This window comes from Psammomys obesus, unplaced genomic scaffold (genome assembly GCF_907164565.1).
Source record: "Psammomys obesus unplaced genomic scaffold, mPsaObe1.curated_primary_1811, whole genome shotgun sequence".
Lineage (NCBI taxonomy): Eukaryota > Metazoa > Chordata > Mammalia > Rodentia > Muridae > Psammomys > Psammomys obesus.
The window spans coordinates 1,535,660-1,561,349 of NW_026595981.1; the positions used below are offsets into that span (position 1 = coordinate 1,535,660).

The 25,690-nt window shown below is 44.1% G+C and overlaps 1 protein-coding gene and 1 pseudogene across 1 annotated transcript in view; one reads left to right on the forward strand and one right to left on the reverse strand.

Moving 5' to 3' along the window:
* Positions 1 to 2,476: 2,476 nt before the first annotated feature.
* Positions 2,477 to 14,702, reverse strand: LOC129685971 (40S ribosomal protein S26-like; annotated as a pseudogene).
* Positions 14,616 to 25,690, forward strand: part of Ywhae (tyrosine 3-monooxygenase/tryptophan 5-monooxygenase activation protein epsilon) — a 42,641-nt gene continuing 31,566 nt past the window's right edge. Inside the window, exon 1 of the mRNA XM_055619966.1 lies at positions 14,616 to 14,800. Coding sequence (XP_055475941.1) covers positions 14,737 to 14,800 — 64 coding nt within the window. The 5' untranslated portion in view covers positions 14,616 to 14,736. The remainder of the gene's footprint in view (positions 14,801 to 25,690) is intronic.

Below are 25,690 nucleotides of genomic sequence, written 5' to 3' on the forward strand. Positions count from 1 at the left end.
TGATGGCTCAGTCAGTAAAGTGATTGGCACACAATCATGAGGACCTAAGTTCAATCCTGGCATCACCTAATCAACTCAGCATAGTGGTGCACACTTATGAGCTGGAGTCAGGTGGTTTCCTGGGCTTTGCTGGGCAACTAGCCCATCCTCATTAGGGAGGTCCGGGACAGTGGGAGATGTTGTTCTAACATTTCAAGGCCGATGGCTTCTAAGGTTGACCTCTAACCTCCACACACATGCATGTGGTCTGTACACATCTGCACATACTCTTTTGTGCTTTTACATACACAGACAGAGAGAGAGAGAGGAAGAGACAGTGTAGTTCAAAGGGCTGGAGAGATGGCTCCCTCGCTAAGAGCACTTGTTCAGTTCTCAGCACCGTGCTGACATGATGACTCAACCATCTGTAACTCCAGTTCTCCAGGTCCAGGCACACACATGATACATACATGCATGAAGTCAAAATACACATGAATAATTTGAAAAGAAAAAATGTGGTTCGAGAAAGCAAAGCCTGGGGCTTGGTTAGAGTTCAGAAGCACACTGCTTATATGCAATGTCTGAGGCTCTAGGCTTGAGCTAACACTTGCAACAAGACAAATACCCACTTGGCTACAGTATTAACTAGAACTAGACTTACGTGAACCACAGTAAATCCAAGTACACAGATTCATTTAACATTGTGTAAATGCTGGACTGGAGAGGTGGCTCACTGGATAAGAGCACTGGCATACTTCTGGTGGCCCTGGGGTTAAGCCCAGCATGCACTTCATGGCTCCCAATGGGTTCCGATATCCTCTCTTGGTCTCTGTGGTTGCCAGGCCTCCACATAAGAGGATAAAATGAGCCAGGCAGTGGTTGCACACGCCTTTAATCCAGCACTTGGGAGGCAGAGGCAGATAAACCTGAGTTTGAAGTCAACGTGGTCTACAGAGGGAGTTTCAGGACAGCCAGGGTTACACAGAGAAACTTGAAGCAAACAAAAACAATCCCTCCCAAAAAATGAACAAACAAACAAAAACAAAGAATAAAACAAACTCAAAAGTATAAAATGAGTGACATTGTAAGAGAAAAAAAAATACCTGATTTATTTTATTTTTGTTTTCTCAAGACAGGGTTTCTCTGTGTAGCCCTGTCTGTCCTGGAACCTGATCTGTAGACCAGACTGGCCTCAAACTCATAAGTGATCTGCCTTCGTCTGCCTCCCAAGTGCTGGGATTGAAGCTGTGCCCCACCACCGCCCTGATAACATAGTCTGAGAACAGAAGTGGAGCTTGGTGGCAGAGCCCGTGCCTACTATGGCTTAGCCACTGAGCAATCTGTGCAGCTACTAAATAAAAGAAAAAAAAATTTTCACATGTTTGAAGATTTCTATAAATTACTTAAAAAAAAAAAAAGCAGTATATTAGCCAGGCATGGTGGTGCATACCTGTAATCACAGCACTCGGGGAGGCAGAGGCAGGCAAATCTCTGTGAGTTCAAGGCCAGCCTGATCTACAAAGTGAGTCCAAGACAGCACAGGCTACACAGAGAAACTCTCGAAAACAAAGCAAAACAAAAAAGCAGTATATTGCTGGGCATGGTGGCACAACCACTATTAACTGTGGTTCTAAGGAATCCAATGCCCTTTTCTGGCCTCTCAGTCTCCTTGGCACATGCTTTTAATCTCAGGAAGCAGAGTCAAGTGGACAGACCTGTCTGAGTTTCAGGCCAGCATCTACAGAGCCAGTTCCCGGTCAGCTAGGATATATAGTGAGACTGTCTAAAAGAACCAGAACCAGCAACAACAAAATACCAAAAGCCACTGGACCTCAGTGGTTAAGAGCACTTGCTCTTGCAGAGGATCAAGTTCAGTTGCTAGCTCACAACTCTGCAGATCCAGGGGATCTGATGCCCTCTTCTGGTCTGTGGGCAGCAGGCACACACTCGGTGCACAGACAGACACAAAGGCAAAATTCTCAGACACATAAAATAAACAAAGAAAAAAAAAAGCCAGTGGATATACACAACTTAGAAGTGAAGTAAGTCAAGCAAAATGGTACACACTTGAACTTCCAGTGTATATGGGATACACTGAGAGCTGAGGACAGATTGATGTGAGTTTGAGGCTGTCTAAAAAAATTAGAAAAGTACAGTATGCATCTCAGTACTCAAGAGGCAGAGGCAGGAGGATTACTATGAGTTCAAAGCCAGCCCAAGTTCTAGGCTGTCTCTGAGCACATAGTGAGGCTGTTATGAGCATGTCTGCTCTTCCAAAAGTTCTGAGTTCAGTTCCCAGCAACCACATGGTGGCCCACACCATCTACACTGGGACCTGGTGCCTTCTTCTGGCGTGCATGTGTACATGCAGGCAGACATGCAGATAGAGTGCTCATGTACATAAAAAAGAAATCTTTTTTTTAAAAAAGTATAACTTCCATTTTACTTGTCCAGAGTATTTTTCTCTCTGTCCTTCTGTGACCAGTGCCTTTTGTCTTTACACGGGCTTTGGTGGAGGTCTGGTCCAGCGCCAGCAGGTCTGAATTGTGGTGGGGGTGTTTGGCCCTTCCGGGCTTCAGGAGATGGACTCCTGGCCGCCTTGCTGTGAATGGCGCAGCTCATGCAGTAATGCAGCTTCACAGAGAGTTTGGGAAGCACAGAAGCGCTGAAGACACTTGCCTCGGATATGTGCCTCACAGCAGTGGCCTCTACAATGTTCCGAGTGACGACCTTCTTAATGGCTTTGTCCTTGGGCAAGCACCGGGCACTGGGTGCAGTTCGTGCAGCAAATTGGCTGCACATGGCCACAGCCCTTTTTAGCTCGACTCTTGTTTCTTCATTTATTTTTTTATTTTTTTGGTCATCTTGGAACCAAGACCGGAGAGCTAAATAAATCTTAAAAAAATAAAAAATAAAAATAAATAAATAAATAAAAACGATACTCAAAAGTTTTATTGCTGCTCTTGGCCACCTTGTCCTGATTTCCCTTGATAGCTGGTTGTTGGCAAATACAGGTTCTTTTGTTCCAGTGATGATCATTAAAGTTAACTCACATCATAGAATACATAGAACACAACGTAGGTTGTGCGATAGCTACCAGAGGTTAGGAGCAGCAGCAGTGTCCAAGGCCAGCTTGCTGGAGGCAGAGGTCAACATGAATGCAGAGTCACTGCAGCTGGTACAACTCTTGCTATGCAAGCACAAAGACCTGGGTTCAAGCCCCAGGACCTAACAAACATTGGCATGCTGACACAGGTGGATCTCTATGACTCCAGGACTCCATGAGTCCAGGCGTCTACACAGTGAGTTCAGGACAGCGATGGCTACCAACAAGGCGGGTGGCTCCTGAGGAATGGGATGTGACATTGTTCTGGCTTTCACAGACATGTACAAACATGCACGTGCGCTTGTCACGCACTTGGAAGTCACTGTAGTGGTTAAGATGAAGTAACTGGCTGCACCCCTCCCAAGGATGTAGAGGCAGTCAGTGTCTTAGAGTTTCTCTTGCTGGGGTGAAACACCAAAAAGCAAGTTGGGAGGAAAGAGTTTATTTGGCTTACACTTCCATCTCACTGTTCATCAAAGGTCAGGACAGGAGCTCAGACAGGAGCCTTAGCGGCAGGAGGTGTGTAGAGGCCATGAAGGGACGCTGCTCACTTGTTTACCGTGGCTTGCTTTCTTATGGACCCCCATAGGTCCACCCTAAGCTGGTGGACCACCGGCTGAGGGATGGCAGCACCCACAATGTGCTGGACCCTCCCACACCCATCATGAATTAAGAAAATGCCCTACAGGCTTTCCATAACCTGAACTTACAGAGGAATTGGTTGGTTGTTTTTTCAAGACAGGGTTCTCTGTGTAGTCCTGGCTGTCCTGGAACTCACTCTGTAGACCAGGCTGGTCTAGAACTCAGAGACCTGCCTGCCTCTGCTTCCTAAGTGCTGGCATTAAAGTGGACCACCATCATCCTGCTGAGGAATTTCTTAATTGAGGTGGCCTCCTGTCAGATGATTTAGCGTGTGTCAGGTTGATATAAAACTATACTGCACTGACAATTAATGACATTTTCTTCTGTTGGTGTAGACACTCATACGGTGCACATGCTCCTGTAAATAACCCATGCCCATGCTCCTGTAAGCAGTGCTGATCAAACTCGAAACGCTCGAGCGCACATGGAAAGGAACTGCTTGTGAAGAGGAAGGGCTGTAAGGGGGACAAGAGGGTAATAGGAGTGAATATGACCAAAGTACTTTGTGTACGTGCATGAAAATGCCACAGTGCCATTCTATAAAATTACCATGTTAATGAAATGTTTATTTTTATTAAAGAGGCTGAGTAGATACTACGTGTTCAGTCCCCAGAACTCACATATAAACTTCAGTTGTAGCAGAATGTGTCTGTAATCCCAGCACCAGAGAGTGAAGACAGTCAGAGCCCTGGAGTTTATTGGCCAGCCATCCTAGGCTATTTGGAGAGTTCCAGGTCCCAGAAAGACAGTCTGTCTCAAAAAGCAAAATAGATGGTAACACACACCTTTATTCATAACACTAGGGAGGCAGGGGCAGGCTGTGAGTGCCAGACTAGCCAGGGGCTACATTCCAAGATTCTCTGAGAGAAACGGAGGGGGCGGGGGGCAGTGGGGTAAGAAGATAACTCAGTGTGTAAGGACACTTGCTGCCCAGCCCAGTGACCTGAGTTTAAGCCCCAGAATCCTAATGGTAGGATAGAGCTCTCAAAAGTTATAGATATGCATGCACACATATACATGCAGAGAGAGACATCCAGAGAGAGACAGAGACAGAGAAAGAAGGGGGAGACAGAGAGAGGGAGGGAGAGAACCTTATAAAATGGTAATAAGGAACGTGGAGAGCTGCCAGGGCACGTGAGGTCAAGCCCAGCGCTCAGGCTGAAGGTGGGCTGCAGAACTGAGTAGCACGTACAGGCCACAGAGGGTGGGTGGAGAAAGACACCGAAATTGGAGTAAGCTGTGAACAGTGGAGTGGAGGCTGAGCTAAAGCCTCTAGGATGGTCCTCAATTTTCCACTTGCCAGTGTCTTGGGACACAGAGTAGTCAGGTGACAAGGGCCCATGGACATCACCGTGTTATGGGGTGTATCCTGTGTATGGGGCCCAGCTGGGGGTGTTACACTCTGACTTGGTTGGGGGTATTTGAGAAGTCCTTAGGCCTACTTTTTCTGACCAGGTTTCCATTATTTACTTACTTGTTTGTGTGGTGCTGTGAAGAGAACTGAAGCCCTCTTATGTATGCAAGTGCTCATACGCTAGTGAACTATATTCCCAATATTTTGGTTTTGGCTTTAATGTGCTCAAGTGTAGAGGAATTTAATTTAGAGTATGGCTGCTCTGGCAAGAGATTACATCCAAAGACCTTCTAGGTCTGTGTGATCCAGCTGGAATACAGACAATGCCTTTACTCCAGGAGACAGGTCCAAGCAGATCTGATTTCAAGCTCAGCCTGGAGCAGAGCAAGTTTCAGGTAAAGAAAAGCTTAGGTCCAGGTGTGGCGGTAGGCACACGCCTTTATCCCAAACAATGGAGGTGAAGTTAGTTTGTAGAAGGAAGCACCCATGTTTGAAAGGGATGTCTGATTGGGTGGCAGACAAAGTAATGAATCACAGAAGATTTAACAAAATAGGATATGTCCAACTCCCAGGAGAGGACAGTGGAAAAGGAAGCTACTTAAGGGAGAACACAAAGAATGAGGGAGAAAGGAGGTAGGTTTTTGGGTTGTTTGAGACAGGGTTTCTTTGTGTAGTCTTTGCTGTCTTGGATTTGCTTTGTAGACCAGGCTGGCCTCGAACTCAAGAGACCTGCCTGTATCTGCCTCCCTGAGTGCTGTGATTACAGGTATGCAACACCATGCCTGGCTGAGAGGAGGCAGTTTTACAGAGAGAAGTTGAAGAGAGAACAAGCTAGACACAGGTGAAAACAGAACGAGCCAGAGAATGAGGAGCCAGAAGATTGGAACAGATTGTTGGAGTTAGTTTGGCCAAGCAGAGCAATTCAGTGAAAGACTGAGAGACTCCAGATTGAATCAGTCATCTAGGAGAGGAGTTTGAGTCAGAAAGCTGAGTTGAACAGACCAACAAGAGTTTAGGAAGAACAAGAAAGGGTGAGCTTATTCAGCAGTAAGTCTCATAGGCTGAAAACACCCGAGGCTTAGATTGTATAGAGGCCGGAAGCTCCCAGGACCAGGCCTAGGTTCATCAGCGGAATAAAAGTTACTTTACCACCCAAGTGCTCTTATGTTTACAACTTTGATAGGTTTATAAGTGGTACTTCTGGGGCTGGAGAGATGGCTCAGTGGTTAAGAGCACTGTCTGCTCTTCCAAAGGTCATGAGTTCAATTCCCAACAACCACATGGTGGCTCACAACCATCTATAATGTGAACTGATTCCCTCTTCTGGCAGGTGTAAATGCAGATAGAACACTCATATACATAAAATAAATAAATCTTTAAAAAAATAAGTGGTACTTCCTTTTTTCTTTTGTTTTTCAAGACAGGGTTTCTCTGTGTAGCCCTGGCTGTCCTGGAACCAGCTCTGTAAACCATGCTGGTCTAGACCACACAGAGATTCACCTTCCTCTGCCTCTCTCGTGCTGGGTTTAAAGGCGTGGGTTTAAACCACAGGGTTGTGGTTGCCCCACCTTTTAACTTTTAGGGTGCTGGGCAGGTTAGCCACATAAGTCACAATGCCTCTGCACCTGCAGAGCCAAGTATTGCTTTGTAAGCTGGAGTTACCCAGGGTAAAGCACAGCTGAAGCTACCGTTTCAGGGGCTGAAGGGTAACTCAGGGGAGGGCAGAGACTTCACCTCAGTTATCACTGGAGCTGGAGAGGCAGCTCAGTTGATAGAATGCTTGCCTGACATGCATGAAGACCTATGTTCAGCCCCCAGCACTACTAAAAACTTACAGGCTTAGATTTTCACCAAACCAACTTTATTCAGGGTTCTTAAGCACCTTTACCTCTCCACCCCTTAGATAGATTAGTAGGAAAAGGGCTGTCGACCTCTTTCATCTGCTTCTTGCTGATTTGGGTGGATGGGTCTTTAGGGGATTACCAAACTCAGTCATCAGGATACCAGCAGTCCAGCCCAAAGGACAACACCAAGAAGCAACACAATTCAGAAGATCAGGAGAAGCCAGCAAAAGCCCCAAGACTCAGTTGGATTGCCTCGAGAGAGAATGTTTCTCTCTGCAAAGTCAAGTGTGGAAGCATGAAGATCAGCACAGCTGATGTCCCTCCACAAAGCCACGCCTCACTGTGTGTGGGCCTCTATATCTCTCCTCTGCTCAGAGTCTGCCTACAGATATTCCCAGCTGGCCAAAGTTGCCCCTTGCACGAGAGAGCTCACAGCAAATCATCACATGCCCTCTCCCAAGCCAACCAGCAGAACATCACATGACAAAACTGAGTCTTCAAAGAAACCAGAAACTTCCATTTCATATCCCCCTTTCTGTTTTTCAAAAAAATTGATTTCTCCTTTACCATTAACAATCTACACACAATAAGAATTATGGGAACTATGAAACTAAAACTTGACATCAAACAATAGTCAAACATTAAATTTCCATCAAGATACAATAATTACATAAAATATCTTTTAATTTTCTGAAGTTATACTAAATAACCTTAAATTTCTATTAATATAGAATTACGCAAAGTAACCTTAAATTTCTATCAACATACAATACAAAATACTTAAAATTTCTATCAATATACATTAATTCATGCCAAAGTAAAATAACACATCAAATAACAATAAACATCCTCCTCACCTTTTGGGAGTAGGGAAGTCGTGTAGTCAAAGATATCTTTTGGGATATTGGCCAAGTCTCAGGAAAGCTAACTGTATCTTTTCCTGTCCATTTTCTGTGCTTTCTGTCCACTCTCTGTGTTGCTTGTCCAGCCTCTGTGTTGTCTGTCCTTTGGGCCAGCCCTTTTGAAGATAATGTGCATGCAAATTTTGGAAAAAGCAGTAATTGAGGCAGTTTGTGAGAGTGAATCACCTGGGCTATTTGCTTTGTGAGGACAGTCATGTCTCAGGTGATAAGAGGTTCTCCCTGGTCAGATCTAATCTTTATAAGTCTTGCTGGTAACCATATTTTGTCATTCCTGTTGATATATAAGCATAACCACATCCCCATTTCAAAATTATTTCAGGTGTCCATTCTTATGTTACCACATCCTCATAGTATATTGGTTGTCCTAGTTCTTCAGTTTTTTTCTATACCCAGTGTCTCTCAGCTGCAGTTGCTCCTTTTTCACCAACATTAAGAAAATTTAGAGTTTAGGGTTTTTACTCTGTTGTTTAATAAGCATCTCTTTTAAGGTCTTGTAGGATTGTGTGGAACGCCCTTATTGTGCTTATATTGTAATATGCAAAGGATTGTTTCATTTTATTATATACATATAATAGCATAATCAGTCTTAATTTGTACAGGAATCCCTATAATTGCCACTATTTCTAGTAAGTGTATAATTACAAAATTAGTCTTTTTAGAACTTAAAGTAGTTGTCCTCTGAAACCCTGCGTATGTGTCAATGATATGGTGTATATACCTTTGTTTTTCAAATTCTGCAAAGTGAAAAACATCCATCTGCCAGATTTCATTTTGTTTGGAACCTCTAGAGTTACTACCAGTAGGTAAAGGAATTTGATTGTATAGAGAACATGTAGGACATTTTCTATTATTTCCTTGGCTTGTTGTCAAGTGATAGAATTTTTTTTCTTTAAAACTTTCTCGTTAACATATTTCTCATGAAATTTGGAGGCTTCTAACACATTCCCCATTAGTAATTGGTCAATTTCCTCATTTCCTTGTGCCAATGGACCTGGCAAAACCTGTGTGAGACCAAATATGAGCAATGTATAATGGATAGTTTGTACTTCTGATAGCCTGTTGCAATTGCATAAATAATGAGGTTACTTCTAAGTTATCAGGAACAAATTCAGCAGTCTCTACATCCAAAACAACTCTTTCTGCATATAAAGAATCAGTAATTATATTAAGAGATTCAGGAAAATCTAAAATAGCATAAAGTTCTGATTTTTGAACTGAGGTATATGGACTTCTTTTGTCTGATGATAACCTATCATCCCCATCTTGTTTGCATCAGTATAGAATGTTGGTGCTTCTGGAATTGGTGTTCCCTTTACAATATGTGGAAAAATCCAATTAGTTATTTTTATAAACTGAATACATCTGCTTTTAGGATATTTATTATTAATTTCTCCCAGGTAGTTACTACAAGCTCTTTGCCAATCTTCACTGATCACCCACACCAACATGATCTCAGCATTAGTGAGAGGTACCACACTTTTGGCTGGGTCTGTCCCTGACAATTGACATAGTCTTATTCTACCTTATATAATTAATTCAGAAATATTTTCTATATATGTCTTCAATTTTTTACTTTGTTTATGTGCTAAGAAAGTCCATTCCATAATACTATCTTCCCTTTACATAATAAGCCCAATAGGAGTATAAGTTGAAGGCAGAATGACAAAATGTGGTCAAGTTTAGGATCAATTCGAGCCACATATGCATCTTGCAGTCTTTGTTCTATAAGAATTAACTGTCTTTCTGCTTCAACTCTTAGAAATCTTGCATTGTTTAAATCTGAATCTCCTTGTAATGTTTGAAACAAATTACTTAACTCATGAGTTCTCAATCCAATTGTAGCCCTCAGCCAATTAATGTCTCCCATTAATTTTTGAAAATCTTTAAGAGTTTGCAATTGGCCCCAAAGGATTTGTACCTTTTGTGGTCGAATTTTTTGTTGATTGATTTTATAACTCCTCTTTGTATTTTTTTTTTTTCCTGGAGCAATCTGTAACCCCCAGCATGGAAGAATTCTTTGTGTTTCCTTAAACATTTTCTCTAAAGTATCTGCATCAGATACTGCCAACAAAATATCGTCCATATAATGATATATGATAGATTGAGGAAACTGCCTACAAATTATTTCTAATGGTTGTCGAACAAAACATTGACATAAAGTTGGAGTATTTAACATTCCTGTGGAAGTACCTTCCAGTAGTATCTTTTTATTGGATCACTATTGTTCAGAGTAGGTACTGAGAAAGCAAACCTTTCCCTATACTGATCATTCGAGGGTATTGTGAAAAAGCAGTCTTTCAAGTCAGTCATTACTATTGGCCATGATCTAGGTAACAAAGAAGATAAAGGAAGTTCAGGCTGCAGAGGACCCACTGGTTGAATTACTCTGTTGACTGCTCTTAAATCTGTTATCATCCTCCATTTTCCTGATTACAACATGGCTTAATCCCATGGTCTGGTAGACTCTTCTATATGTTGAGCTTCTAGCTACTCTTGTACCAATTGTTCAAGTGCCTGCAATTTTTTTGTTATGGGCCACTGCTCTTGCTACACAGGTCTGTTTGATATCCATACCACAGGCCAGGTGTTGGGATCTCAGCAGTGGCCCCTCTTATAAATTGGGGCATGGTGGTTGATGCACACCTATAATCTGGTAGATCAAGAGTTTATTGTCCTTTGCTATGTAGCAAGTATGGGGAAAGCACGTGCACATGCCTGTGTGTGGACCACCTCAGTTGTCTTCCCTTAGGTGCCATGGAGTTTTTTTGAATCACGGTCTCTCATCAGCCTAGATCTTGCTGGCTGGCCATATGGGTTCTGAGAGATTGGATTAGGGTCCTCATGCTAATGAGGCACTTGACTGTGCTCTCACTCCAGCACTCTCTCCTGATTCTTAGAAATATATTTGTTATAGTTATTTATCTTTCTAGTACATGTGTATGTGTACAAAGGCTGAAGCTCAAGAGTGGAAGTCCGCTGGTGGCACACACCTTTAATCCTAGCACTTGGGAAACCAGGGGCAGGAGGATCTCTCTGAATTTGGGGCTAGCCTTCTCTACAGAGCAAGTTCCAGGACAGCCAGGGCTCCAAAGAGAAACCCTGTATCAAAAAACACCCCCACTATTACTACATTTGTTTGTATGTGTGCACAGGTGTGTGTTTTGGTGTGCATGTGGAGATCAGAGGGCAGATTTTGTGAGCTGGTTCTCTCCCATAAGAGATCCTGATTTTTGATAGCAAGCACACCTCCATTGCTGAGCCATTTTACCAGCCCTCACTTTTTTTTTTTTTTTTGAGACAAGGTCTCATGTTGCCTAGGTTGAACTCAGACTTAGACTTATATATATATTATATATATTGAAGATGATCTAGAACCTTTTATCTTTCTACCTCTACTTCCAGAGTATGGGATCACAGCCTGTACTAGAATGGGTGATTTTTTTTTGTTTCTGTTTTGAGACTGGGTCTCACTGTGTAGCCTTTACTGGCCTGGAACTGGCCATATATACCAGGCTGGCCTCAGACACCTAAGCGCTGGGATTAACCATGGTTACCTATGCGGTGGTATACAGGGTTTTGTGTAAGCTAAGTGTCTTAGCTAGGATTACTATTGCAGCGATTAAACACTGTGACCAAAGAAACTGGAGGAAGTAAGCGTTTATTCAGCTTATGCTTTCACATCACAGTTCATCTTCAAAGGAACTCGGACAAGGTGGGAATCTGGAAGCGGGACCCAATGCAAAGGCCATGAAGGGTGCTGCTGACTGATTTGCTCTCTGTTGTCTTGTAGAACCCAGAGCCTCCAGCCCAGGGATGGCAATACCCACAATGGGGTGGACCCTCCCCCATCAATCATTAAGAAAATGCCCTACAGGCTTGCCTGCAGCTAGATCTTATGGAGGCATTTTCTTAACTGAGGTTCCCTTCTCTCAGGCGACTATAGTTTATGTCAAGTTGACCTAAAACTACCCGGCACACTCTAGGTAAGAACTCTACCGACTGAGCTACAACCACAGCCTCTGTGCCTATTAAGTAAATCCAGGTTACACACTTAGAGATGTAACTTACTGTAGTGGTCACCCTAAGGATTTTCAATAGTTGTGAAGTCTCCAGCAACCTTGTGGTCAGAAGTGGGTAACATACAGTCAGAGCCGCCTCAGAGTGGGAGAGTTTGTAGAATATCAGTTGCTTTTTCCATCTTACTTTTAAAAACTAGTTACAGGGGTTGGGTTGTGGTGGTGCATGCCTTTAATCCCAGCACTCGGACAGTCAGAGGCAGGTGGATTTCTGTGAGGTCAAGGCCAGCCTGGTCTATAGAGTAAGTTCTAGGCCAGCCTGGTCTATAGAGTAAGTTCTAGGACAGCCAATGCTACACAGAAAAACTCTGCCTTAAAAAAACAAAAAAACAAAAAGCTACTTACAGGTAATAGATGTCTCTGCAGTTAAGAGCTCTGATTGCTCTTGCAGAGAACCCGGATTCAGTTCACAGCACACACACGGTGGCTCACAACCATCTGTTAACTCCAGTTCCTGGTGCTTCTGGTCTCCCAGGGCACCAGACACATGATATACAGACCTACATATAGGTAAAACCCCAATGTACATAAATTATAGTACATAAATCTAAAAAAACAAACCAAAACATGATTATAGCAAATGAAATACAGATGCCTAAGATATAAAATATAGGAAAATATCTTGATTTTTGTGAAAATGCTTCTCTGCAATACCCAGGGCCGGTTTGCATTTGATGTGCGGCTGAGGGTGCCCAATGTGTCAGAGCTGGGCTACATGCACTGCCAGCCAGGCTTCTCAGTTCCCTCTCTCAGCCTCATGCTTGTTATTCTACCCGAAGAACCCTGGGGAAGCTCAGTCATATGCTAAATAGAGCTCATGTTTTTATCTGTGTCTTAGAGGCAGCAACTCTTCTTAGATTCCGTTTTGTTTTTTTTTTTCTCTCTCTTATCATTTTGTGTGTGTGTGTGTGTGTGTATTTTTTGAGACAAAGTAGCTGTGGCTGTCCTGAAACTTGCTCTGTAGAGGGGGTTGGCCTGGAACTCAGAGATCCAACTTTCTCTGCCTCCCAAGTGCACCTCCACCCTGGCCTTCTGTTTGTGTTTAGACATACTCTTACACTCTTGCCCTGGATGGCCTGGAACTGAAATGATGTTAAAAAAGCTGGCTTCAAGCTCATGGCAATTCTCCTGCCTCGGCTGCTCAGTGCTGAGATTGTAGGAGTTACCATATTCAGGTCTGTATTTCTTTTACGTTACTGGTCCTGCTCTTCCTTCCTTTGGTATGGTAAGAAGAAGGGAAGTCAAATTTTTTAAATTTCCCACAGCTGGTCAGCTACAAAGTCTTGTGGCTTTTCTGTGATGCTATTTCTATTCGTCCCTTCCTCTCGGTCCAGAGACTACTACCTTTTATAATATGATTACTCACTGTTCTTGTTCAGTACTGCTATGCAATGTTTTCTTTCTTTCTGTGTGTTCTGAGGTAGGGTATTCTAGTCCAGGCTGGCCTGGAACCTCTGGCAACCCTTCTGCCTCTGCTTTCACAGTGCAAATATGCAATACCTAAGTATAATTATGATGATGGTACTTTCCATTCAGCATCATGAAAACATAGCTTACCTGGCTAAGACTATAACTCAGTGCATATGCTTGGAGGCCCTGGGGTCAGTCCCCAGCACTTGAACAAAGCGAAACAATTTTATTCCATTCATGGACTAAGATGCAAGCCTCTTGGCTTGTGACCCCAGGCCTATAATAATTTGATTCCAACCTTTTTAGTCCACATTTACTTTGAGGCCCATTTCCTCCACGGCCCAGCAGCAGATATTGAGTATAAGATGTTGACAATCCATTGGAAAGCAGAAGCAGAACAGGCATGGCCATTGCAAATGAAGCAATTCCCTTTGAGGATTATTTATTTCTAGCTCGTCAACGCTAATTTGCCCTTATTCCACCTCTGGTGCAATTTGTACCGCAAAGTAGGCATGCCACTTTGCCACTTTTCTTCTCCCCTTGACTCAGGGTTTCCCTAACTAGCCTAGATCGGCTACCCTGACCCTTTTCCTTTTTTGCGATAGGGGTCTCACAATGTAGCCCTGGCTGACCTGGAATTTGCTTTGTGGATCCGCCTGCCTCTGCCTCCTTAGTGCCGGGTTTAAAGGCGTGAACCAACACGAGAGGCTAAACCAGAGACTTTTAAACAAAATTCCTATCTTTGAGGGTCCAAAGAGATAAAATATGGCTGAAGGGGAGAAGAAAATGCTTACGATGTGTGGGCAAGAGAGAAGCTGATGCGTGAAAACTCGAGCTCTCCCTTCTTGACCTGTCAATCTTTAAGTAGGGGCTAAAAAAAAAAAGACTTGAAAAGGGCGAATGGATGAGAAAAACAAGAAGGCACAGTGCAGGTTGCTCTCCATGGGGAAGGCCTGCCGTTGCAAGAGCCCATCAGTCCTCTCGCTGTCTTCCCACAGGCCGCCCCCGGCCCGCGGTCGCCGCACAGGCTTCCGGTTCACTCCCCTACCGCAGTCTAGGCCGACATCGCTTCCAGCTGAGACTTCCCGGCTCTCCCGGGCCGCTCTCCGTCGGAGTCGCAGTTCCCGCCTCGCCGCTGGGCCGCCCGCCGAGCCGACGGAGGAGGGGCGTCTGTCGTGCAGTTCCAGCCTTTTCTGGCGCCGAACCCTCGGGCCCGCCCCCCGCGCCCAGTTGCCAGGGAGCGGTTGCCATAGAGCTGAGCAGTTGTCCGCGTGCGCAGGCGGAAGTCCCGGATTGAGGCGCCGCCATTTTTACTGCTCGGACGCGGAGCGAGAAGCTGAGAGAGTCGGAGACGCTATCCGCTTCCATCCGTCGCGCAGACCCTGCCGGAGCCGCTGCCGCTATGGATGATCGGGAGGATCTGGTGTACCAGGCGAAGCTGGCAGAGCAGGCCGAGCGATACGACGGTGAGTTGGGGGGGCGCCGGGGGGCTGGAAGTCTCGGACCCTCCGCCGCCGCCCACAGAGGCCGGGAACCGGAGACAAAATGGCGGCATCGCCTCCGAGCCTGGCTGGGGACGTGGGTCGGGAGGCAGGAGCTGGCCCGCGGGCGCCCGGGGCGGTGGGAGCCTCCGGGCGCGGGAGTCTGACCCCTCCGGTGTCCTTAGCCAGCAGACGCTCGCCAGGCAGCAGGCCGGGGTGGAGGGTGGAGGAGGTGGTTGTAAAATGGCGGCTGGAGGGGGGAGGGCGAGTCCCCGGGCGGGGGAGGGGGAGGAGATGGCGGGTGCCGCGTCCCGGCGCGCCGTCCCCACGGGAGCCTTCGGGATCGCGGCGGGACGCGGAGGAGAATGGGGTGGGGTGATGTGAGAAGCAGCGGCGGCCGCTCGGGAGAGGGCGGAATCCGGGAGCCGTAGCGCGGGCGCCTTTCAGGGAAACATGGCGGGTGGGGGCGGTGGCTCTTCCCCGGAGGCCCAGTGTGGGGCGGCGGCTGTGGAGCCTCACAAAGGAGAAGCCTCAGCCTCGGCAGCGTCTCCGGGCCGGTGGTGGGGAGCGGTCCCCGGGAGGGTGGAGTGTGTGGGAATCACCGCAGCTCGTCCCCGCCGGAGGCAGGCTGAGATGCTGCGATTGGATTTCTTGGCGTAGGCCGGCACACCTTGGAGTTGAAGGGTTTGGGGGCTCTTCGGCCTCGCCTTCTTCCGGGGAGGTGCAGAACCTCACTCATGCTCCGTTTGTTCTTACCCAGGACATCCCAAAGTTCCTGCGTTTTCTGTTTTTTATTTTTGCTTCCCCCCCCCCCCCCCAACCTTCACAAGCACCGAGTTCTGCTGGATAAAATAGAATAGAGGAGATCGGGCTTTCCAGGACTCCTTAGTACTGATTGGCCGTCGCAGTGCCGGTGCCTCAGTGTACCCATTCGTAAAAATGATTTTGCCATTCACGTTTAGCATTATGACACATGGAAAAGACCTGTTGAAAGTTAGTTAATTCAAATAATGGTTAGTAACACTTTTGGCTGACAACCCGAGTTTGGAATGCATGTTCTTGCCTGGCTTGGGGAGCTTTACCTATTTTGAGCACTCGCTGAGGCTTGGAGATTAATTTAAATTAGGAATGGAGGAGGTCATAGGTTTTTTTTTCCTGTTTTATGACTAGGGTTCGAACCCAGGCTTGCAAGTGCGCAAGGCAAATGCTCACTGCACCACACCCAGCCCTGTTTTATCCATCTTAAATAAAAGGTTTTATGGCACACATTTTTATGGTTAACATTTGTTCATTTGACACCCCCAAGTGATGGAACTCAAGCCCTTGTACATGCTAGGTCAGTGCCCTCACTCAGTTACAGCCCCAGCTCGTTTGAATTTGGTCTCTTGAGAATTTCATTGAAATACCCATTGTGTTTGTCTGGTCGGTTGCTTGTATAGCCCTACTGTCCCCTAATTCTGTAGCTAGATAATTGAGTTAGGGCAATATTTCATCAAACTAGAATTTATTTTTAAATTTTATTAATTACGGTTTATTCACTTTGTATCCCAGCTGTAGCCTCCTCCCTCTTCCTCTTCCAATCCCACCCTCTTTTCCTCATCCCCTCCCATGTCCCAAACTAGTATTTAAAAAGTCGATTATATGGTTCCTGTGAATTATTTATTTATTTGCTTTTTTGAGACAGGGTCTCACTATGTAGCCCTGGCTATCCTGAAACTCACAATGTAGACCAGACTGGCCTCGAACTCAGGAGATCCACCTGTCTACCTCTGAGTACTGGGATAAAGGCATGTGCACTAAGACAGACTGACTCCTGCGATTTTAATGTTTGCAGGGTTGGGAGGAGACATGTTTGGAATTAATTGTCCCTCAGATTTTTTCCAAATTAGTTAAGCCATTTGTTTTTCAAAAGTTAGGTCAGACTCTTTTCCTTGAATGCCAGTTTGGTCCTGTGGCAGCTTTTGAACTAGTCCTAGAGTCTTGTCAGAAATTACTGTTCCAGCATTTGGAAAGTAGAACAGGCCTCAAAACTTCCAATTTAGGAACGATATTGAACTGAATTTTGTCTTACAGATTTAAGTTGCTTTTTGCACTAAGCTGGGCTCCTGTTGGGAGCAGGAGGAGGTGGGATGGGAAAAGTACAAATGGAGCTCAAGGTCAACCTTGTCTTTATTTTAGTATGTTTATAATCAGAATAGTTTGATTGTATTGGAGGTTTCCCCCTCTGGAAAGAAGTTTCCCCATTAATCTAGTGTTCTTGAGAGGAAACATGGAATTAAATTTGAAGGCTATTTTGTAGGGATTTAGTCTTCGTGTAAATGTTATAACCCCCCTTTTAAAAATAGTATGGGGGAAGCTTTTTGGTCTGTTTCTAAAAGTCATTTTAAAAAGGATTTGCAAGCTTATATGACTGTAGCTTCCAAATAAACAGACAAATCAATTTTAAAACATACTTGGGATTTGAATGCTGAGGGTTTTTGACCAAAGCCTGGCATTGTTGCTTATTGAGCAGAAGACTGGATAAGCCACATGGTGACTTATTATGCCCTCTTTCAGATTGTAAAGGAGGGAAGGAAATGGGAAGCACTCCTGTGATTGGGCATAAGTGAGGGAATCAGAAAGGGAGAGGAGGAAGGCAGCCAAAGGAAGTGTGATCACTCCCTTACTGAGTGGTAATTCAGTTTTGTTAGTGGAACCAAAAATGGTTTTATAGTAGTAATCACTAAATAAAATGCCAGGTATGGTAAAAGAATGCTTTGGAATCGTGTAAATGTTGGCCTTTTAACTGACCTTCCTTCTTTGCTACTGTCTTAGGTTTATCTTATTTTTCATGCAGTATGGAACCTAGTGCCTGAAGTATCTTTTTCTCTTCCCCTTAGGGAATAGAAATCAATTTATATAGATTGTTTAATGGTCTTGGAAGAGGTGAGAAGCTGTGTTTTAAGAACAGAACCAAATGGGGGTTGATACAGGAAACACTAAAGCTTGAGGCTAAGACTTAACTTTTTTATGTATTTATTAATTTTTTGCATTATATTTTGAGACAGGGTTTCTCTGTGTAGCCTTGTGGACTTGCTATGTAGACCAGGCTGGCCACTTGCCTCTGTCCCTGTTCACTTTAATTAAGTTTAGTAATCTCTCTTTCTCAAGAGCTCTGCCTGTCCTAGAACTAATATATAGATCAGTCTGGCCTTGAACTCAAGACATCCTTCTGCCTCTGCCTCACAAGTGCTGGGGAGTATGCCACTACCCCCAGATTAGTTTAGTAATCTTTTAACAAGTCAGTAGTCTAAGAAATAGTTTTTTGTGAAATTTAATCAAGTTATCATCACAGTCAAGCAAATTATAACTTTCATACATTTAAAACAGTATAGAGAAGTTATGGGGTGTCATTGCTGGGGATTGTACTTAAAGTCTTATGCATACTGGTCAAGTGATCTACCATGGAACCATATCCAGCTTTGTTTGGATTGGGTCTCACTAAGTGTCATAGGTTGGCCTTGAACTTGCCATTGCCATACTCCTACCTCATCCTTCCAAGCAGCCGAGTTTGGCCTGTCCAGAAAAAGTGTTTTCCTAATTTTTCGGAGACCAGAGTGGTCAACATATGTAATATTTTGTGTGATAGTTCTGTTTTTGTCCTTGGCTAATGTTCATCCTACCCAGATTGGCTTAGTAGGGCCTAATATGATGGCATATTCCTTTAAACTGTACTTAGAGGAGACAAGGCAGGAGGATCTGAGAGTCTAGGCTAGCCTGAGCTATGAAACCTTGTTTGAAAAAAATAAAATTATTTAGGTGGGGTGGTACATACCTTCAGTCCCAGCACTCAGGAGGCAGATCTTTTGAGTTCTAAGACAGAGTTACATAGACTCCTAAAAGAAGGGGGGAGGGAGCTGGGGGGGGGGGAGCTCCCTGGAGAGATGGCTCAGTGGTTAAGAGCACTGGCTGTTCTTCCAGGGTTCTTGGGTTCAGTTCCCAGCACCTACATGACAGCTAACAACCACCTGCTACTCCAAGTTCCAGGGCATCCCATGGCCTCTGGCACCAGGCAAATGCCTGGTACAGAGACATACATGCAGCCAAAAACACCCATATGCAAAACAAATGAGAAATATTTTATAGAAAGAAAAAGAATTTATTCCGTGGGGTGTAGTTTGTTGAGTTTTTAACCCCTTCATGGTCACTTGGGTCACTTTGGATGCCGAAACATCAGAAATGCATCTGTTCTGAGTCACTGACTTGATTGCCGTTTAAAGGACCAAAGCCTCATTTTTTTAAGAACATACTGTGCTCGTTAGGGAAGGATGGAGAACATATAATTGTTTGTTATTTCGTTCGTTCATTCATTCATTCTGAGACAGGTTCTCACTGTTGTACCTTCCAAGTTCCTGGGATTAAATGTGTCACAGTCATGTCCCCACCCCAGCCTTTGTTTACAAGACATGTTCTTCACAAGGTGGGTGGTATACACTGTAACCCCAGTGCTCTGAAGGAAGAAGACAGGAGAATGTAGAGTTTAAGGACAGCTTTGGCTGCAAGTAGTGAATTTCAGGTTAAATGACACTGTTCTCACCTCCTCCCCTCCAAAATAGAGTTGCTCTTTTTGTGCTTTAGATTTGCAGAGCAAAAAATCTTGTCTTACACAATCTGGGTATCAAGAATTGATAAATCACTGTTACTTGAAGTGATTTTTTTTTACTGTGGATGTTCTCTAAGCATTCTGTTCATTTTAAATTGCATTTGTGTTTATGTGTGGTTTTTGTTTGTTTTTTTTTTTTTTTTAATTGGGTCTCAGTATTTAGTTCTGACTGTCATGGAACTCACTTTGTAGACCAGGCTGGCCTTGAATTTACAGAGATCCACCTGCCTCAGTGCTGGGATTAAAGGTGGTGCTACTATGCCTGGCTGTGTATATGTGTTGTGTGGGTTAGCATGTGTTGTGGCCAACGGGTGGAGGTCAAAAACCAGTCAGTGAAAGATTGTTCTTTTCACCATGAAGGTCTTAGAGATTGAACTAAGGTAGTCAAGCCTAATGGCAGGTGTCTTTTTACCTGAGCTCTCTCACAGGTCCTCTTTTCACTTTTTTAAAGAACTTATTTTCTGTGTGAATGTTTTGCCTTTGGTTATGTATTGTACTGCATGTATGCCTGATGCCTGCAGAAGTCAGAAGAGGGTATTGAATCCCCTGGAACCGGACTTACTTGTGAGCCGTGACCATGTGTATGCTGGGAGTCAAACCTCGTGTCCTCAAGAACAAATGCTCTTAACCGCCGAGCCACTCGTCCAGCCTCTTTACACCTTTCATTTAAAAAGTTATGAAGGGCTCATGAGTAATCCCAGTAGGAGTTTGAGGCAGGAGGATGTAAATCTTTGCAGTTAATCCAGACTGTCTTAAAGTAGAATCAGGGCTTGAGTATGTTAACTAAGTGATTGCATGTCAGCTGAATACAGGCAAGGCGCTGGGGAATAACAGCAAAAGCACAGGAAAGCAGGCAGTGAAAGACCCCTGCCTCACCCTAAGTTAAACATAGCTAACGCCATTTTGTGGGACACCACTGTTTTGTAAAACTCTGAAGGCTAGATGGGAAACTGGAAAATTACTAAGAAACCCCCAGCTGTGTCACCCACTTGGGATATCTGTGGTCAGGCTGCCCCAGTCGAACTAAAACAGTTTGTGTTAATCACCCTCATGGATATCTGTGAGACTGTTCCAGTTAAGATAAGGGTCCTAAGGAAAACAACAGGTGGCGGGCCACGTCAAGGGGTCATCATGACCATTTTGACCACCCAGTTCCTGGAATCTTGGTGTCCCTGCCAAACTTTGACGCAAACCGTGGTCTCATGTAAACGTACCAATCAGCCCCCTGTAACCATGCCTCTCGCTTCTGTACCAGCGCTTCTGCTCTAAAACCCTATAAAAACCCCAGCTTTCCACCCAGGGGGCGCGCAAAGTCCTCCGAGTGACTCTGCTGCCCCGGGTACCCGTGTATCCAATAAAGCCTCTTGCTGTTTGCATCCGAACGCCTGGACTCGTTGATCCTTGGGCAGGGGTCTCTCAGACGAAAGATACCCTCCGGGGATCTTTCAGGCAGACCTTTTGTAATTGTTTTGGTAGCTTGGTCAAGAGAATAAGTATTTATTGCTCTTTGGTCCTGGGGAGCCCAGGGCCATGTTCATGCCTGACAAGTGCTGGACCTTTGAGCTACATTCCGATCTCTAGAAAGTATTAAATATTTGTTTTTTAAATTTATTTATCATGTATATAATGTGTCTGCATGTACACGTGCATGCCAGAAGAGGGCACCAGACCTCATTATAGTTGGTTGTGAGCCACCATGTGGTTGCTGGGAATTGAACTCAGGTCCTGGAAGAGCAGTCACTGCTCTTTTAACCTCTGAGCCATCTCTCCAGCCCAAAAGTATTAAATATTTCTCAACTGGAATCTGCTATGCTGAGTGAAATTTTAGTTCAGCAAATTAATGTTTCTAACTTTATAAGTTGTTTTTGAGTACTCAGATGCGATCTGAAACTTTTGGGGGGTTAGTTTTTGAGACAGGGTTTCTCTGTGTAGCCCTGGCTGTCCTGGAACTTGCTCTGTAAACCAGGCTGGCCTTGAACTGACAAAGATCTCTGCCTCTGCCTCACAAGTGCTGGGATTAAAGGTGTGTGTCACCACTGCCCTGCCTGAGATTTTTTTTAAAGGACTGTAAGGCTGATACTGCAATATAGTAGTCTTGTATTTCAAAAGTACTTGTTTGTATACAAATTAGAGTCAGGCTGTATAAAAGAGGAATCCCAGAACTTTATGTTACACGTATTTTTGAATACAACATCTAGAGCCTTAAATATTGAAGGCATTTTCACAAGAATTTTTACTTCATATAACAATATTGACAAATAGAATGTTATCTCCATTTTAACAGAAAAATTTGGGGTAGTGCATCGCTAGGGGGGTGGAGCAGGTCTGCAGTCCCAACATTCAGCTCTCCTCAGCCCTAAGATCTATATGTAACTGGGTAAGGAGGTACTCTGTGCACGCATTGCACACACACTTACAGTTTTGAAATAGTTTTTTTTTTAAAGGATTATTTCCTTTGTGCACAGTGTGAATACCTGATGCCTTGGAAGGTCAAAAGAGGGTGTCAGATCCTCTAAGCTGGAGTTACAGATAGTTATTAGCCTCCATGTGGTCCTGTGAGCTCAAGTCTGGACTTCCATTAAGTGCTGGCTGGAGAGGTGGCTCAGAGGTTAAGGTCATCAACTATTCTTCCAAAGGCCCTGAGTTCAATTCCCAGCAATGACATATGGTGCCTCATAGCCATCTATAAGGAAATCTGTTGCCCTCTTCTGGTGTGCAGGCACACATGCAGGCACAATACTGTATAAATAATAAATGAATAAGTAACTATTAAAAAAAAAAAGAACAGCGAGTGCTCTTAATTTCTGAGCCCTGTAATACTTGTAATACTTTTTTTTTTTTTTTTTTTGCGAATGGGTATTGCTATATAGCCCAGGCTAGCCTTGAATTGGTGATCCTCCTCTTGAGTGCAGGAAGCAGCAGCATACCAGGCTAGGTGGTAGTAGTATCTTTATGACTTCTCTAAAGCATGTTTATGAAGATAAAGTATCTTAGCATTTTTCTAGAGAAACCTGGTCTTTATTTCGAAATTTCATCTCAAGGCATAATGAATGATTCATGTGGCCTGCTCACATTCAAGGTCCATGACATTCCTCCTCCCTTCCCTTCCTCCTTCTTTTGGTACTGTGTGGGTCACTGAAGAGCTAGGCAGGAGGAACTCCACTAGTTGAGGCCAGCTCGATCTATAGTAAGTTCCAGACAAACCAGGGTTTACATAGACCTTCGTCCTCCTTGTTACATATCCCCCATAGTAGTACATGATTTAAAATGTTAAAAACTAAACTAAACAAACATTTCTTTTGGTTTTTCGAGACAGGGTTTCTATGTGTAGCTGTCCTGGACTCAATCTATAGACTATGCTGGCTCCACTTGGCTCTGCCTTCTGAGTGCTGGGATCAAAGGCAAAGAACCATCACCGCTGAGCTGAGAGCCTACTTTTAAAGTGTTTTTCCTCCGTTTTTGGGGGTGGGTGGGTGGGTCTATCTATACAAGTGTACTTAAATAACAAGTATTGAACATTTTTGGAGAGGCAGTGGTGGGTGTGTAATTAGTATTCCCAATAGGCCAGATAGCTGCAAAATAGAATTCATCACGGGGTATGGATTCTACCTGAAGCACTACAGTGAAGTTACTGCCTCTGTGGCCAGTTTGCTACAGTTAAGTACTGTTATATTCAAATTGTTGGGTAGAGTTCCCCACATACCTTATGGATTGAGCCCATTCTGTAACTAAATGCTGAGGCTTAACCAGGCCTATAGGAATAGTTCCAGGGGCTTGTTTAACCTCACTAAATAGAAGCAAGTTGTGAAAAAGCAGTCTTAAATTTATCATGAAATCTATATGTCTTGAAAAAAAATTATGAATTCATGGTTGTGCTGGAACAGTTGGTATGAACTTGTCATTTGACAGTATCAGTTTTCTTGTGGGTTTTTAAAAATTAAATTATTTATTTATTTTTTTATGTAGGTTTTGGAGATAGATCTCAAGTCTTCACGCTTGTACTGCGGGCCCTTGATGGGCTAAGTTGTCTTCCCAGTGCCTATTTTTATTTTAATTTTGGTGATGATAGGGTTTCTATCCTTGGCTGGCCTATAACTTGCTTTGCGGGCCTGGCTGGTTTCAGACTTGTGACAATCAAGTAGCAGAATGTTACATGTTTGCTCTACCATACCCAGCTAATTTCTTTTTAAGACAGGGTCTCTGCTGTTATCTCCTGGGTGGCCTGGTACTTGCTTTGCAGACCCAGGCTGGCCTGTGGCTGAGAGATCCATCTGTCTGCTATGCTCTCGATCATGTCTGCCCTAATTTTTATTTTGAGACATGGGTCTTATTTCCAGACATATGCCACCATACCCAGATTAGTTTTCTCACTTAAAATTTCCCTAAGCTTTGTTGCTCTTAACACAGATGATTGTAGATTCATGTCCTGAGAACTTTGGTTTTCTTCAAATTTTCCATTTGGTAGAAAATAAGATCAAAAGAAAGTTAAAACTCTTGAAGCTGTTTCTGTAAGTGGGAATGGGAAAAGGCAAGATAGGATAGTTGCTAACAGTAGAGTTAGCTCCCAGCTAATCAATATGACAGTGTTAGGGCCAAATAGATTTGCTTTTATTTTGTCTCTCTTAGAACTGGTTCTAAATGATACTTGAGACTTAAGAGTTGGCAACAGCGTTCTAAGTTCAGAACTTTGCCCACATACATTTGTAGATTTGCTCATACTTTAGAACTGTGCTGTCAAAACTACCAGATTTGGGAGCTGTAGAAGATGGCTCAGCACTGGCTGCTTTTCTAGTAGGCTTGGGTTCAATTCTCAGCACCCACCTGGCAGCTCACACCTGTCTGAAACTCCAATTTGGGGGGTTCTGACACCCTCACACAGACATACATGCAGGCAAAACACAAGTGAACACAGAATAAAAATAATTTAAAAATGAACAACAACAAAAAAAAACCGCACCAGATTTTATATATAAAACATAATTACTATGATGTTTCTTATCTTTTCTTCCTTTTCCTCACTTCCTTCTGTATTGAAGATTGAAACCAGGTCCATAAGTGTTAGGCAAACACTCTAAGGTTTGGCTCACAACCAGTCAAGGTAACATCCTTGGTTTGTGACTTGAAATTTACCCTTTACAATTACATTTATTTTTGTGGAGCTGTCATAAACATATATTTATGTTTGTCACAGCGTAGCGGTCAGGGGCTCCTTGTGCTTCTCTCTTATCATATTGGTTCTGGAACTCACATCTTTTACTTTTTTTTCCCTGTGGCCCAGGGTGCCTGATTGGAATGGTTACTTTAGTGTGGGTAAATAGTCAGTTTGAAGCTGGTGGCAGCCCTCTGGGTCCAGGACAGCCAGGATTACATTAGACTCTAAATGACTGACTTATTGAGGTGGTCTCTCTATGCTCTGTGCAAGGTAATAGAATGGCAGGGTAGTGTGTTCCTTGTTGGTTCTTGTGGGTAGTGTGATACCAGATGCCACCTTACTAAAAAAAACTTATTAAAAGGGCAGAGCTCTCTTGGTAGTGTTTGCCTAGTTGATTCGCTGTGACACCTTAAATGGGCATGGCAGCACACATACCTGTAGTCCCAGCACTCAGAGGCTGGAGCTAATCCTTTACTGCATAGTGGGTTAGAGGCAGGCTAGCCTGGGCTGCATGAAACTGACTCAGAACAAAACAGACAACCATTTTCAGCTAGTGCTGTAGTCCTACCTTGCACTTATGTAGGCTGGAGGATCCTGAATTAATTGAACTACATAGCCAGGTTCTGTCATAAACCCCCTCAAGAGACAGCTGTTGACTACCATAATTTTTAAAGTTACTCCACTGTTTCTTAACTACCACTCTTAAATGCTATTCTTTCATGCCTCAAAATAGTCAGGCTGGTGGCACTTGCCTTTAATCAAAACACTTTGGAAGCAGAGACTGGGGGATCTCTTTGAGTCCAAGGGCAACCTGGTCTAAATAAATAGCAAGTTCCAGGCCTACTGGGCCTGCATAGTGAGACCCTACCTCAAGGAAGAGAAACAGCCCTGCAAAGCAGGTACCACTCATTTTCCAGATAAATACATAAATGAAGGGCTGGAGACATGGTTCAGCTGTTAAGAGTGCTTGTTGCTCTTTGCAGGGGTTCCAGTCTTGGTTCCCAGCACCCATGTAGCAACTCGAAGCTGCCTGGAACTTCAATTCTAGGGAGTCTGACATTCTTGTCTTGTCTCCACAGAC